At 45.2% G+C, this 16,111-nt stretch overlaps 1 protein-coding gene across 1 annotated transcript in view; it reads left to right on the top strand.

Annotated features, from left to right (window-relative positions):
- The window catches only part of LOC140387800 (DE-cadherin-like), a 78,126-nt gene that overhangs the window by 52,404 nt on the left and 9,611 nt on the right, over positions 1–16,111 (top strand). Inside the window, exons 3-6 of the mRNA XM_072470927.1 lie at positions 2,208–2,378; positions 7,160–7,339; positions 10,692–10,780; positions 15,838–15,954. Coding sequence (XP_072327028.1) covers positions 2,208–2,378; positions 7,160–7,339; positions 10,692–10,780; positions 15,838–15,954 — 557 coding nt within the window. The remainder of the gene's footprint in view (positions 1–2,207; positions 2,379–7,159; positions 7,340–10,691; positions 10,781–15,837; positions 15,955–16,111) is intronic.

Below are 16,111 nucleotides of genomic sequence, written 5' to 3'. Positions count from 1 at the left end.
CGTCCGTGTCTTCGGTCAGCTGCGACGGGGGCCGGTTGCTGTGCCTGCCCTCCTCGTCGCTGGGTGTGGCCCGCCGGCGTTGCCACACTCGCACTAGAGTTGGGCGGCATCCACCTGTTTCTCCGGGTCTGTCCCTGGCTCATAGCCGCCCTGGAACGTCCTGGGGGCGGCATCCGCCTGGTGCTCTGGGTCTGACCCTGGCTCGTGGCCGCTCTGGAACATCCTGGGGGTGTCATATGCCTGATGGGCCGGGTCTGCCCCCCCTTCCCCCATACCCCCCCCTCCCCCATATCCCTCCTCTGGCGCTGCCCGTCATGGGATATGGGGGAAGGGGATTATGGGGGAAGGGGGGATATGGGGGAAGGGGGCAGGGGGATATGGGGGTAGGGGGGATATGGGGGTACGGGATATGGGGGATATGGGGGAGGGGGGATATGGGGGAAATGTGGGAAGGGGGGATATGGGGGAAGGGGGGATATGGGGGAAGGGGTGATATCAGGGAACAGGGATATGGGGAAGGGGGGATATGGGGAAAGGGTATATGGGGATATGGGGGAGGGTGGATATGGGGGAGGGGGGTATGGGGAAGGGTGATATGGGGAAGGGGATATGGTGGAACGGGGATATGGGGGAAGGGGAGATATGGGGCAAGGGAGATATGGGGAAGGAGGGATATGGGGGGATATGGGTGAAGGGGGATATGGGGAAGGGGGGTTATGGGGAAGGAGGGATATGGGGAAAGGGAGGATATGGGGGAACGGGGATATGGGGGAAGGGGGATGGGGAAGGGGGAAAGGGAGGCAGGCAGTGGGGGGCCTCACTTGGCGCTGAGCGGCGGGTGGCCATTTTGCCGGGTCTCCGGGGGGGGGGGGGGTTCTTTTGAGCAGTGACACCGCATGCATCCGTGACAGGTGACGCCGTTGTGAATGGCGTCACGTCGCTACTAGCCCATTCCCGGCCGGAGAATTCGCGATGTTTCGTTGGCCCGACGCCGGAGTGATTCGCGCCGTTTTGGGCGCCAGGTTCGGGCCATTGCGCCGATTCACGGAGAATCACGCCCGTCTTTTGGGACTTGTGGGAGGAAACTGGAGCACACGGACGAAACCCACGCAGACACAGGGAGAACGTGCAGACTCCACACAGACAGTGACCCAAGCCGGGAATCAAACCTGGGACTCTGCAGCTGTGAAGCAACCGTGCTAACCACTGTGCTACCGTGCTGCCGTTAATGCATCTTAATTGAATTTCTTTGTATTGTAAGGGTGTGTTTCAATCGCCTTGTTGCACCCGGCTTGGTGACAGGACGAGGCTGCTGAATGCAATGAGAGGCCTGCATCGAGATTTGCGATGATCAAAATGTCTCGCGGGATTCAACAGAATCTCGCGGCACGACGTGATCTGGATCCTGCTCGCGCTCTCGCTGGGTGAGACCAGCCATAATGACACTTCAGGGATCTCACAGGGGAGTTGAAATCCCCGGGTGGTTGGTGACAGGGCGGGGTGGTACCCTGGCACGTCCCTGGGCACCTTGGCACTGCCTCCCTGTCACCATGGTACTGGTCCCCCCCCTCCCCCCTCCTCCCTCCCCCACCAATCCTCTTTATGTTAATTACCTTCAGACAGAATAATGCATTTGGGAGCTCAGCACAATATAAGCCAGGTCTTCAAAACATAAAAAGCTACTCCTAGCCTTTTGGATTAATTGTCAAGGCTATCTTTCAAAACATTCCTTTCACAAATTGACCTTTGTGCCATTGATGTAACTCATGTCTTTTCTTCGGTGGGTTAACTAACTTAAAAGTTTCACAATATTCCTTGAGACACTCGAGTTAACAGACATCGATGTTATTACTGTGCAAACTGTGTTGCTGTTGTGCGATGCCAGCTACCTGCAACTCTGTGTACATTCCCTGTACAAATAGAAAAACGCCTTCCTAACCTTTCATCTCCATCTCTAGAAACGATCCTGCCCAACATAGCAACTAAATGTTTGTTAGACCGTCACAGTACAATCACCTTCTGGCCATCAGTATCAAGAGTGCTTGTTCTCTTGGGAATATTTTAAGATGTTTTCTCTGCATCGCCACTCGATAATTTTTATAGTCCTGATTATTTATCAAAGTAAGTCGTACTCCATGCTATGGTAGGTGCTTGAAAGGAATTTATTTTGTATTTTGTTTTCTAAGTGCGATATGTACTTCTTTAAGGTGTTCAAGAGAAAAAGGCTAAAATAATATTTGACGTCGATCCAGCATCAGTGCTTGAAAATCAACCTATTGGGACAGTGGTAGCAATGGCTAAAGATGACATTTTAGATGTGACTAATCCTCAAGTCACCCTCATGTTAGATGCAGTTGATGGATTTGATATCAGCTCACGTGAGTAATTATTGGTTAATTTGTTAAATACTTTGCCTCATCAATAGAATTTATTCCATATCTGAAACTGATTTAATAATTTTGCCTTTGTTTAACTTTTAGATTATTAGATCTTTGTTTAGAGTATGTAGCTCATCGTCTCCGTCTCGTACATATCGAGCAGGTTTCTACAGAGATTTGCTGTTCCCTTGGGGAGGAGCTGCGAATGGCTTACACTGAATTTTTTGGAGGGGGGACTTCTGCCTGTTTTCATTATTTCAAACAGGGGAAAGGCTGGTAGGGTGGAAAGATAGGCATTGCTCCTGTCTGCATATACATACACTATTAAATACCGCTAGTCTAGTTTACATAGTAACACAGATGGGCTTTCAAGATTGTTATTACATGTCAGATATTCAGACTGCTCGAAAGGGAATATTTTCTACTTTAACAAAATAGACAACACACCAGTCACTTTATGCAAGCAAGAAAACACACTCGGAATGGCCCTGTGCTCTCAGAAGTTAATAGACATTGTTTTACAAGGAAATACTTCAACGTTAACACGTAGCCAGAAACTCTGCCACTGCAGGAGAATGGAGCTGTCAGTTCTGTCAGGGTGGCGCCTACGAAGGCTCAAAGTGATTATTCCGCCACCATTGAGGAAACGGGTGTTCGAGAAGCTACACGAGGGCCACTGCGGAGTTGTACGTGTGGAGGAAATAGCGAGAGGATATTTCTGGTAGCCTGGACTTGATGCGGAAACTAAAGAAAAAGCTAGAACATGTTCTTCCTGTGCAAAGTTAAGAAACTTGCCACGCTTAGCACCGCTGTAACAATGGGAGTGGCCTGAAGAGGCTTGGCAACGTGTGCAAGTGGATTTTGCAGGTCCTTTCAAAGGACGCATGTTTTTAGCAACTGTTGACGCTCCCGCCAAGTGGCCAGAGCTCACTATCAGCATTACAAGGGTTAATGTAGTACCATGAATAGCCACGAGAGGGACCTGCATAGGCAACTATATAAAGCAGTGATGCTGGTCATTATGATAATACTACAGCCGTGATGTCATCTACCTCATCTGACAAGACTATTGAGAAGCCAGGAGAAATGTTTAGTCGCTTTGGATTTCCAAAATAGCTGGTGGGCAACAACGGACCACAATTTGTCTTGCAGGAATTTGAAAACGTCCTACAAGAAAACATTCCATCCGTGCCATATCAACCGGCCACGAATGGATCAACAGAACGCTTTGTCCAAACCATGAAATATGCTTTGAAAACAGCCAAAGAACAAGGTTTGCTTATCCAACACCTTAACAAATCCTTTCTGGAATATCGTAACACCACACATGCCACGACCAAGACCTCTCCTGCATTACGCACGATGAAAAGGCAGCTACGTTCTGTACTTGATCTTCGAGAACCTCCAAAAGCCAAGGAGATTGTGCAACAACATCGACAAGTATATGCGGAACAACATGAACGTAAGGAATTACTCCCCAGGGGAGAAGTGGGTTCCTGCCACAGTCCTTGCAAACTGCCTTTTACACTGTCCAGACCTCAGTTGACATTATCTGGAGGATACATGCTGACAAGTTACTGGCTGGGAAAACAGATCCGCTAAAATTGGAGCCTGTTGAGAATTCAGGTTCAGCTTTACCAAGTCAGGAATTTCCGGTGACCTCTCCATCACTGAGGAAGTCAATACCACCCCCTCTCATCCGGGGCAGAGACAACCTCCTGTTCCCATGTCAATGCCGGTTAAACCAACCACCGCTGACATCAGTGGGACGATGACAACGCCAGAGGTTCCTGTCAGTGTCAAGATGAAAAAGCCAGAGGTTCGCCGTCGACTGTTCCGAGAATGACCACCTCCAGACTGCCTAAATTTATCGTAGCAACTAACCTTTTGACCATTGTTCATGTTGAACTTGTTTTCGGGACATTTAAATTAAGGATAGAGGAAATCTTATATATTTGCCCCTTTTGGCTCACTGTAGAGCTCTGCTATAGTAATGTATGCAAGAAAGCGATGTAATTCGATGTATAACGGGAAACAGCAAATATGAGGGCGAACACACTGTCATAATATCCACTCATGTATATAATGAGATGCAGACAGGCAGTGATTGACACATAGGATGACCAGTAAACATACAACACAGCACAGCCAATCACCAGACAGGACACTACCACTATAAAGCCAGAGGGCACTAGGTTGCCCGCTCTCTCGTGACCCAGCTACTGAGACAGTCAGAGTGCACGAGCTAGCAAGCACAAACACCATGCGGTAGCTAGTAAGTCTGGTCAGGCTACTACAAGGTCACTAGTCAGATCAGTATAGTGTCGACCCTCAGCTGAATATACTAAACGGGACTCTTGTTTTTTTTGGCCTCGGCTAGGAACGTCCCACCAAGGCTGCACTTACTTCATTTTCTACACTGATGAGGAAGAGTTGGGCCGCCATTTTTAACTGCTGCTCTGATCTCTTGACCCACCTCGGACACCACACCGCAGCCTCCAGATCACCCTCCCTAACCCCCCCCCCCCGACTGTACCGACCTATCTCCGAGGGGTCCTTGAGTCCCCCCTATCCCTCCTCTTAAGGGCAGGGCATGCCCAGGCCCAATTCCTGGCATGAGCAACCTGGCACCTTGGTACCTTGACACTACCAGCCTGGCAACCTGATAGTGCCCCTGCAATCCCAGCAGTGCCAGGGTGCCTGGGTGCCTACACGACTGCTCGGGTACTACCATTCCGAAAACCTGACCACCCGGGGCTTGCAAAGCCCTGGGAACCACCCCCTCAGGTGCTGTTGCTCCTGGGCCACATTTGTCTGGACCAATGCCAAACAGCACCATGGCGAGGTTTTCCAGGCACGGGCGTTCATTCCCAGGCCTCAGGAGAATCAGGCACCGGCATATTTAAATTAGCCTAATCGCGACGTCTCGTGAGATAACGCTAGGTATTCCGAACATTGCAAATCTTGCGAGATTTAACAGCCTCGTCACATCACTGGGTCGGACGCAACGAGGCTATTCGATCACGCCCAGCACCTTTGGCTTCCATTGCACTGATCCAAACTAAGAGAATGATTTTCGAGAGCTCCTGCACCCCATCAAAAGATTGCCGTCTTGATATTACTGGAACGTGGACATTCTGCTGAGGTTTGTCTTTCTGCCTCAAACACAAGGGAGACAGACTGTAAGGAAGGCATTGAGATTGAGAAAAATGGGAGGCGCTGGTAAGAGAGTGAAGGAAGGTTGTACAGAGCAGCAGTACATTTAATAGTTCCAGTTCTCCTGGAGACTCTGCATTTGCTCAACTATGTAAGAGTGACTGGCCCATCTCCAGAGGTGGCTGTGAAGATCACCGTATCCCTAAAGCGGTTATGCAGCCAGCTTCTTTCCACATCAAGTGCGAGACATCAATAACACCTTCCAATTTCTGGAATCAAGGATGCAATCAAGATTGCCACAGATGTATTTTTCTGCTCAACACCAGGAATTCATCAGCTTGAAGGCTTTAATTATGCTTTTGGAGAATGATACTCAGGGACGTTATTTTATTGTGGTGTGTAATGTGTTAGGCAGGTTGGTTCGATGTGGACTGCACGTGATGCAGATAAGTTAGAAACAGACGTCGAACACAGGAGAAGATCCAACACTGTTTTATTCAACTAGATGAACGGCTGTACAGTAGTGGGGCTATTCTCGGTGTTCGTGCAGCACCTAGATAGACGCCCAAAATGGATCTCATTTTTTGCGCATTAAATCGCGCCCGCTTTTGAATGTCATCAAAATATTTGCCAGTTACCTATTTAGTTCAAAAAGAGACTTGTCTGAATGTAGGTGAATATCCTGTTCAAAAACACTTCTGCAATGTGCTTTGACTGTTAATGGCCTCCAATGAGATTAACACCCAGTAATTCGCACATTTCAAAGAACAAAGAACAATACAGGAATAGGCCTCTCGGCCCTCCAAGCCTGTACTGAAAAACCCTAAAGAACAAAGAACAATTTCCATGCACAAATTTAGAAAATTCACTGACAGACCCTTATTCTAACCTAAGAATAATGCCTCACTTCTTCCAGACATCAGCTGGACACACCTAAAAAGAATTAGTGCAAAATTAGCAGTAACCCAGGAGTAAACTGACATTTGTGTCTGGGGAACTGTCATGATGCTAAATCTGCCATCACTGCACTTGGTTCCAATGCCTGCCCACCCCTAAATGCAGCAATATGGTCTCTTTGGCAGTTCGTGTAGTTGATGACTGCACCCCTTCACCATCACCTCCACTCCTATGTTGGACTGCTCATAGTTCCATCACTGGCAGCCAGGCCTCCAGTTCCCAAGGCCACAGGCTCTCTAATCCTCTCTTCTCCCTTATTTCTTTGACCAAGCTTTTGGTCAGCTGTCCTGACAACTCCTTGGATGGTTCTGCATCGGATTTTGATTGATAATGTATCTCTGAGGCACCCTTGAAATGCTTTGCTATGTTAAAGGAGCTGTATGAATACAAGTTGTTGTTGATGTTTCATGGTCATTGCACCAGTAGTCAGCAGAAAGAAAACTTTAAAATTATATCGGTCAGATTATTGATGGGGCAATCTTTACACGGTCTAGGAAAAAGAAATATTTCACTGCACAAATGATCTTTTCTGGTTTGTGCTTTCATTGTACTTAAATTCACAGAGAATCTAGGACCTTTCCTGAGCAGTGTGTCACTTGTAGTGCCTGTTTCTTTAACCCTGTACTTGTTCTAGACTTAAGTGTTGTATATATCTGTCTTTATGTTAGATACTGGTCACATCACAACACTAAAAGTGTTTAACTTTGAACTTGAAACCATGGCCACTCATGTTCTGCAAGTCGAACTCGCAACAAGCAATTACAGCGACACAAAGTTTCTGAGAGTTTTAATTCAGAATGTCAATGAGCCTCCCAAATGTGAAGATCCAAAGTTTGTCGCCGGAACAGGTGGATTTTTTTTTAATTTTAAAAGAGTTCCAAATGTTTAAAGAAATACCCATTTTTCCAATATTGCTGCAGATTTTGGGAATCAGGTCTGTGAAGGGCTGCGAGTAGGTTTGTCTGTGTGTGTAACTGAGTTATTAAACGGAATACGGCAAGGTTTAACTTATCAAAGGGTTAAGTGTAAAGGCAAGCATTTTGAAGTGGAAATGAGCAAAGCTAAGATGGATAAGTAAATAACTTGGATGGAAATTTGCATGAGGAGATAGAGAAGGTTTTGTTTGTGTTTACTTGGTGAATTTCTAACGAGAAATGAAAGGAAGGTTTAAAACTGGTAATGTTTCCAAAAATAGTGGTCATGAAGACAACATGGAAGATTTTTGTATTCTGGGAAAGGTAATTTACAAAGAAAAGTTAAGAACACTGGGCTTAAAGATGAAAGAGAAAGATTATATTTAAAGAAAGATTGAAATACGTGTTAGGGGAAGTGGCCATGTGATATCTTGAAGGGAGTGTTGTGCTTGGACAGACTGGAGAAGTAAGCAGCTACTCGCCACCCACAGGGAAGTGTCTGTTGTTCCAGAAAGCATTTTTTATTACAAGCCTTGGATTTCAATTGTTGAGTGAGAGGGAGAGAGAAGCCCTGTGATATATCTCCCCTACAACAATAATGAGTGCCTTATGGTAATATTCCTGGAATTTTACAGATTCAAATCTACAGGGACTGTTGGCTGGAAGAGGATATTTATTTGTGAATCTAGCTAAGTAGAAATCCTTTACGAAATGCTGTAAGACTAAATGCAACTGTGTAACTGTAATCTTGTGTGTCAGAATTTTCTTTTCTTAATAAATTAATAAATGTTTTAATTCAATATTTGAAGTGTCCAAAAAGGTAGAAATGGAATCTTCACTTCTGACTTCAGTGCATATACCTTCTTGTAATAAAATACAAAAAATGTGACAGCTTGATCAAGTTTCTCTTTGCCCAGCAATTAATACCTGCCATATCATAACACATGAAATAGGCAATAGAAATAATTTTACAACCAAATTTATGCTGCAAAGCAAGTGCAGATTAGATGTGTGTAATTTGGCTGTTTTATTGGCACAGGTTTAATTACATGAAAAACCATTGGCTATCAATGACCTTTGACACCGACCCTGCCAAGGTATATGAAATATTGGGTGGCATGTGGGAGCTGCTAACCAGAAGGTGGCACCATCAACAAGAACACCTCTTAATCACCCAACTGCCAAAGAATTCTGGAGTAGGATGCCAGGGCTGGATGTTTGTGGATGTTGTCCACATTCCAGGCTTGGACATAATGGGAACCCCAAATGCCAATTGGCTGTGCTGACTCCTACGTACCTAACCTACCAACTTCTGTTGAGGGTGAAGAAGCTCTCAGACCAAGCACCGCTTCCATCACAATCTTTCTGAAATGAGTGGCCCTGTTTGGGTGGACCAGGGACTGCCCCCAACAAAGTTCCATGCAAACCGCTGGGGAAGGTCAGGCCCCAGAAGATCTAGTCTCCAGCCTAATTTACAAGCCTATCTTTCTGCTCCCAATAGGCCTAGGGTGGGAGGGGTGACAGAGGGCCCTCCAAACATTCATACGTTTCAATGAGTTCACTTCTTATTCTTTGAAACTCTGGAGAATACAGCCCTGACAAACTCAAGTTCTTCACAAATGGCAGCCCTCTTACCCGAGGAATCTAGTGAATATTCCAGTGAATACATTAATGACTAATAGTCTCTCTTGGGATGATATACTCATTAACACCGTAGATCGCCACTGTGTCAGCTGAACCATACTTACTTCTTGCGAAAGAGATCTATTTTCCCAGAAAACTATCTATTTTGAGTTGAAAGCTTCTGCTGACAAACTGCTTGGTGTGTTAACCCTTTACATGCTGCTACTAGTAATAATATTAACAAAGAAAATACACTCATCACATAAACCCATCTTGCTACATAAAGGGGCTAAATTTTATTTTAAAAGTTCCAGTAAGGGTTGGGGTGAGACATTTAACTGCTGGTTAGAATACGGCATGATGATGCTAACCCATTTCCCTTGGTCAGGAGTTATTAGTTAATCAAGGGAAGCACCTTGCCTGAAAGCAGAGCCTGTCATTGTTGGGAGTAGGTCCAACAATGCTACAGCATGCCTGAAGAGGCAAGGAACATTTATGGGGGACAGAATTGTTCCAAAGGTTCAGAAGCGATGAGTAATTTTCTGTTCTTGAACTTGGAAGTCTAAATTAAATATAGGTCTGAGGCATAATGGGAAGGAGAGGTGGCCACTACTGAGTTCTCACGCACCAAAGAGGGCATCAGCAGGCCTTTTGCGCAAGTGAACAGATTCCTTTACCTGTTAGTTTGTTGGATCTGTGCAGACCGTGAGTTAGGGGAGGGAAATAGGCTGGCTTATCATGTCCCTTTTCCCGGTTCTAATTACCACGATGGTAGGGGTGAAGAGAGTGACCAGAGGCTTTCAAAGAGGAGATGGAGAGAGGGATGTATAACACGGTAGCACAGTGGGGTCCTGGGTTCGATTCCCGCTTTGGTCACTGTCTGTGCGGAGTCTGCACTTTCTCCCCATGTCTGTGTGGGTTTCCTTCGGGTGCTCCGGTTTCCTGCCACAAGTCCCGAACGAAGTGCTGTTAGGTGAATTGCACATTCTGAATTCTCCCTCTGTGTACCCGAACAGGCGCCAGAGTGTGTCGACGAGGGGATTTTCACAGTAACTTCATTGCAGTGGTAATGTCAGCCTATTTGTGACACTCATAAAGATTATGAACAAAAATAATATCTGCAGTTGCCCTCAACATCTGTTGTTCTCTACACTGCCAATGGGAGCAGATTTAGCTCAGTTTGCTGGACAGCTGGTTCAGGACACAGAGAAGCCAACAGCATGAGTTCAATTTCCATATTGGCTGAGTTTATTCATGAAAGCCCGCCTTCTCAATCTTGCCCCTGGCCTGAGGTGTGGTGATCCTTAGGTTAAATCACCACGTCAGCTCTCCCCCTCAAAGAGGAAAACAGCCTATGGGACTCTGGTGACTGTACTTTTTTACAGTGTCAATATTCTCCCTCAAGATTGGATTGGCATCACAAAGTAATATTCAACCCAGAGTTTATGATGTCGATGTTGCTATGTCATAAAATGCCATTTTAATCTTATAATGTTTTGAATAAAAGCTGAATAAAGTCTACTGTGCATATGCACAGGTGATCTTCATTGCTAACTTTAGTGTGGATGAGGCAGTTCAAAGTTGATCATTTTGATACTTGATTGAAGCAAAGATTTACATCTATTGCCAATGTATGTCTAAAAAATGTTAATAACTTTCTTAGCCTCTGTGGATGTTGCTGACAATATTGACAAAGGCACCTCTATCTATCACATCCATGCTGAAGATGAAGATAATGGGGACATTCTGAAGGTAGGTACTATTTCCTGCGAAGTTCTAATGTACAACATGGTTTTCATATGTGTTTTGTCATTATCAGAATGATTGTTTTACATTTGGACAACATAATACACATATTGGAAAAATAGAACAGAAATTGCCGTTTTTCTACCCAAGGCTTCAAGGAACAGCAACTGTTCTCTTTGGTAATTTGCAAAAAACCTTGGAATCAACCCAGTTTCACAAAGATCATTGTATAAATAAAGTAACATCTTTTACAATGCAATGATACAAAAAACAAATTTTAATTAAATTATAAGATGGAGGTGACCCTTCAATAATCACAAAGGTATTACTTTTTGATACATAAACCTGAAGCATAGTTTCATTGTAAATCTTTCTGTCTTGTTAGCCTTTGGAGCAAAAGTTAAAAGAACATGTAGCTACGCATTTATTTAAAAAATAACTGTTAAAATAAGTAAAGTTTTTTGTAACATTCAAATCAACCAACAGGATCTACTTGGCCTGGGAGAACAAGAAAACTCTTCTTTGAGCTAGTAAACAAGTCAGTCTTTTATTATGAAGTAATGTATGGGCAAATGTTGTTATTGGCTGGAGACCTGTAAACATTTGGGGAAAACTGCATCCAAAACATAAAACCCACAAGATTACAATTGAATGGGCTTCGTCATTTATGCGCACTCTAAGCCAAATTAAAACTTTAATTTGTGAAGCAAAATGCTGTTAGAAATGTGGAGATCAAAGAGAAATTTGAAGACCAACAGTCCCACCTGGTGGGAAATCTCAGCCAACTTCAAAGGGCTATGTAGCCACTTGTGACATCCAAATGTTGCCCTGGCCAAGATCAGTCAACTCAGTACAAATCCAGATTAAGTGAGACTTTCTCAGACTGCAGGTCTCAGAGATGGAGGTGTTACTGCTTTTTGAATGGCCTGTTGTCTTCTCAACGCAATCACAGTTATCTATTATTCTTGGATTCACTCCGAAGAGAAGTAGGGTCAAAACTTCTTAAAATTCATTCATGGAATGTGGGCATTGCGCTGACTCGGCCAACACTTATTGCCCATCCCTAAATGCCCCTTGATAAGGTGGTGGTGAGCCACCTTCTTGAACCACCGCAGTCCATATGGCATTAGAACAGAACCCACTCCCCACCTAGGCCCACTATCCACCCTATCCTCGAAACCCCAATCAACCTGCACATCTGTGGACACTGTGGGACAATTTAGCATGGTCAATTCTAACCCGCACCTAACCTGCACAATTTTGGACTGTGGGAGGAAACCGGTGCACCGCAGGAAATCCACGCTGACATGGCGAAAATGTGCAGACCCCATATAGACAGTTACCCAAGGTCGGAATTAAACCGGGGCCCTGGTGCTGTGAGGCAGCAGTGCGAGCCTCTGTACCACCCACAGTGCTGTTAGGGAGGGAGTTCCAGGATTTTGACCCAGTGACAGTGAAGGAATGGCAATACATTTCCAAGTCAAGATGCTGGGTGGTTTGGAGAGGAACTTCCAAGAGTGGTGTCTGCTGCCCTGTCCTTCTAGATGGCAGCAATTGTGGATTTTGAAGGTTGAAGATGCTGTCTAAGGAACATTGCTGAGCTCCTGCATTGCATCTTGTACATTACACACGCTGCTGCTACTGTGCGTAGCTGGTGGAGGGATTGATTGTCTGTGGAAGGGGTGGCTGTCAAATGGGCTGCATTATCCTGGAAGGTGTCAATCTTCTTGAGTGTTGTTGGAGTTACACTCATCCAGGCAAATGAAGAGTATTGGGGAGTGGATAGTTTTGGGGAGTCAGTAGGTGAGTTACCAACCACAAGATTCCTAATCTCTGACATGCTCCTGTAGCCACAGTATTTCTATGGCTAGCCCAGTTCAGTTTCTGGTCAATGGTAACCCCCAGGATGTTGATGGTGGAGATAATGGGTAATGCCAATTAATGTCAAGAGGCAATGGTTTGACTCTCTCTTTTTGGATTTGATCATTGCCTGGCACCTGAGTGCCACAGATTTTACTTGCCACTGTCCATTTGGACATGTATCTGAGGAGTCACAAATGGTGCTGAACATTTTGCAATCATCAGCAAACACTTCTGACCTTATGTTGGAAGGAAGGTCATTGATGAAGCAGCTGAAGATGGTTAGGCCTAGGACACTACCCTAAGGAACTCCTGAAGCTAAGTTGATCTCCAGCAACCATGACCATCTTGCTTTTTGCTAGGCATGACTCCAACCAGCAGAGAGTTTTCCCCCCCACTCCAGTTTTGCTGTGGCTCTCTCATTCCACACTGAGTCAAATTCTGCCTTACTGTCAAAGGCAGTCATTCTCACCTCATCTCTGGAGTTAAGCTCTTTTGTCTATGTTTGAACCAAGAACATAGAACATACAGTGCAGAAGGAGGCCATTTGGCCCATTGAGTCTGCACCGACCCACTTAAGCCCTCACTTCCACCCTATCCCTGTAACCCAATAACCCCTCCTAACCTTTTTGGTCACTAACAGCAATTTATCATAGCCAATCCACCTAACCTGCACGTCGTTGGACTGTGGGAGAAAACCGGAGCACCCGGAGGAAACCCATGCAGACACGGGGAGAACGTGCAGACTCCACACAGACAATGACCCAGCGGGGAATCGAACCTGGGACCCTGGCGCTGTGAAGCCACAGTGCTATCCACTTGTGCTACCGTGCTGCTCAAGGCTGTAATGAGATCAGGAGCTAATTGACCCTGGCGGAAAGTGTTAATGAAAAGGTTATTGCTGAGTAAATGCAGCTTGATAGCACTGTTGATGGCCCCTTTCAATCACTTTACTGATGATCAAGAGTAAATTGATGGCCGGTAATTCACTAAATGGGATTTGTCCTGTTTCTTGTGTACAGGACATGTCTCGGAAATTTTCCACACTGCTGAATAGATGCCAGTGTTGTAGCTGTACTGGAACAGCGCTGGCTAGAAGTGCAACAAGTTCTTGAGTACAAATCTTCAGTACTATTATCAGAATATTGTCAGGATCCATAACCTTTTCAGTACTAGTACCTTCAGCTGTTTCTTGCTATCACGTGGAGTGAATCAAATTGGCTGAATATTGATACCTGTGATGCTGGGGAACTCAGGAGGAAGCCAAGATGGAATATCCACTTAGCACTTCTGGCTGAAGATTATTGCAAATGTTTCAGCTTTATCTTTTGCACTGGTGTGCTGGGATTCCCCCGTCATTGGGGATGGGGGTATTTGTGGAGCCTCCTCCTCCAGTGAGTTGTTTAATTGTCACCACCATTCACAGCTAAATGTGGCAGGACTACAAAGCTTAGACCTGATCTGTTGGTTGTGGGATCACTTAGCTCTGCCAGTCACTTGCTGATTATGTTGTTCGGTTGTGCAAGTAGACCTGTGTTGTAGCTTCACAGGTTGACACCTTCTTTTTAGATATGGCTATTGATACCCCTAGCATGCTCTCTTGCATTTTTCATTGAACCAGGGTTGATCCCTTGGCTTGGTGGTATTGATAGAGTGGTCATGCATCCCAATATAGTCATGGACAAATGCAACTGTGGTATGCAGGTTGATGAGGATGTTTTTCCCTCACGTTGCGTCCCTCACAACTTACTGCAGACTCAGTCTAGCAATTATGTCCTTCAGGACTCGGCCAGCCCGGTCTGTAGTGTTGCTTCCGGCCACTTTTGGTAATGGGGGACATTGTAGTCTCCTACCCAGAGAACATTCTGTATCCTTGCCATCCTCGGTGCTTTCTCCAAGTGGTGTCCAACATGGAAGAGCTGATTCAACAGCTGAGGGGATATGGTATGTGGTAATCAGCAGAAGGTTTCTTTTCCCATGTTTGACCTGATGCCATGAGACTTCTTCAGGTTCAGAGTCAATGTTGAGGACTCCCAGAGCAACTCCTTCCCGACTGTAGATAACTGTGCTATCCAAAGATGTAAAGGTTAGGTGGATTGGCCATGCTGAATTTCCCCTTAATGTCCAAAGATGGATAGGTTAAGTGGGTTCCCGGGGTTGGGCGGGGGAGGAGAATAAGGTAGGCTGCTCTTTCGGATGGTTAGTGCAGACTCAATGGGCTGAATGGCCTCCTTCTGCACTGTAGGATTTATTGGAACATGTATAAACTTCTATGAACACCTCAGCTGGGTCTGTCCTGTCACTGGGATAGGGCATACCCAGGGATGGTGATGGTGGTGCCTGGGACATTTACTATAAAGTATGATTCCGTGAGTATGACTATGTTAGCTTGTTGCTTGACTGGTCTGTAAGACAGCTCTCCCAATTTTGGCACAAGCCCCCTGATGTTAGTAAAGAGGACTTTGCAGGATCGATAGGGCTGAGTTTGTTATTGTCATTTCCAATGCCTAGGTCAATGCTGGGTCGTCCATCCAGATTCATTTCTTATTGATTTGTTTTTAGAAGTCTAATACAACTGAGTGACTTGCTAGGCTATTTCAGAGGGCAATTAAGAATCAACCATATTGCTGTGGGTCTGGAGCCAATTGTAAGCCGGACCAGGTAGGGACAGCAGATTTCCTTCCCTAAAAGACATTAGTGAACCAGATGCGTTTTTGCAGCAATCAACAATGGTTCCATGGCCATTACTAGACTTTTAATTGCAAATCTGGATTGAATCAAAATTCTACCATCTGTCATGGCTTTGAACCTGGGTCCCCAGCGAATTACCCTGGGTCTCTGCATTACAGTCCATTGACAATCCCACTACACCACTGCCTCTTCGACTGTAGCCCTAAGGATGGTATCACATCGACTGCTTGTTACACAAACTGCCTGATATTCAGTTCCACTTCAGTCAATGGAATTGAAATCAGGTGAGGCGTATCACTACGTGGCTAATGGAACACTGTCTGATTTGTATCACAGTCCATGATGAATGTTCACCTCGGGGTGTGGCGATTTGTCTTGTATGTGGGAGAGAAAGAAATGCCGGTAATCATGCCAAGACAAATATTCACGGGTTGAATATGTCTGTTCGTTTTCATGTCTGCATTGTGTTATGTTGCGTTTCAAACTCATCATTTGATTCTTTTAAATACTAGTACAAGATTGAAAGCAAGAATTCATTCCCAACTGGATGTGGAAATGTTTTCAGCATTGATCAAAGAACTGGTGTTGTCTTTGTTAATTCTACACTGGACTATGATGCAGGATATCACGTAAAATCTCATCTACTTGTCTTTACTCGTTTGAAGTGTTACATCTAGAATGTTGCATGTGTCGAAGTGTCACGAGCAAAAGTATTATGCATTGCAAATACAGCTTATACCTGATTGGCCCACATATTATATCATAATCAATTGGCAGTACAGAACT

The sequence above is a fragment of the Scyliorhinus torazame genome, chromosome 13 (genome assembly GCF_047496885.1).
Source record: "Scyliorhinus torazame isolate Kashiwa2021f chromosome 13, sScyTor2.1, whole genome shotgun sequence".
NCBI lineage: Eukaryota > Metazoa > Chordata > Chondrichthyes > Carcharhiniformes > Scyliorhinidae > Scyliorhinus > Scyliorhinus torazame.
This window is presented reverse-complemented; position numbering and strand designations above follow the sequence as displayed.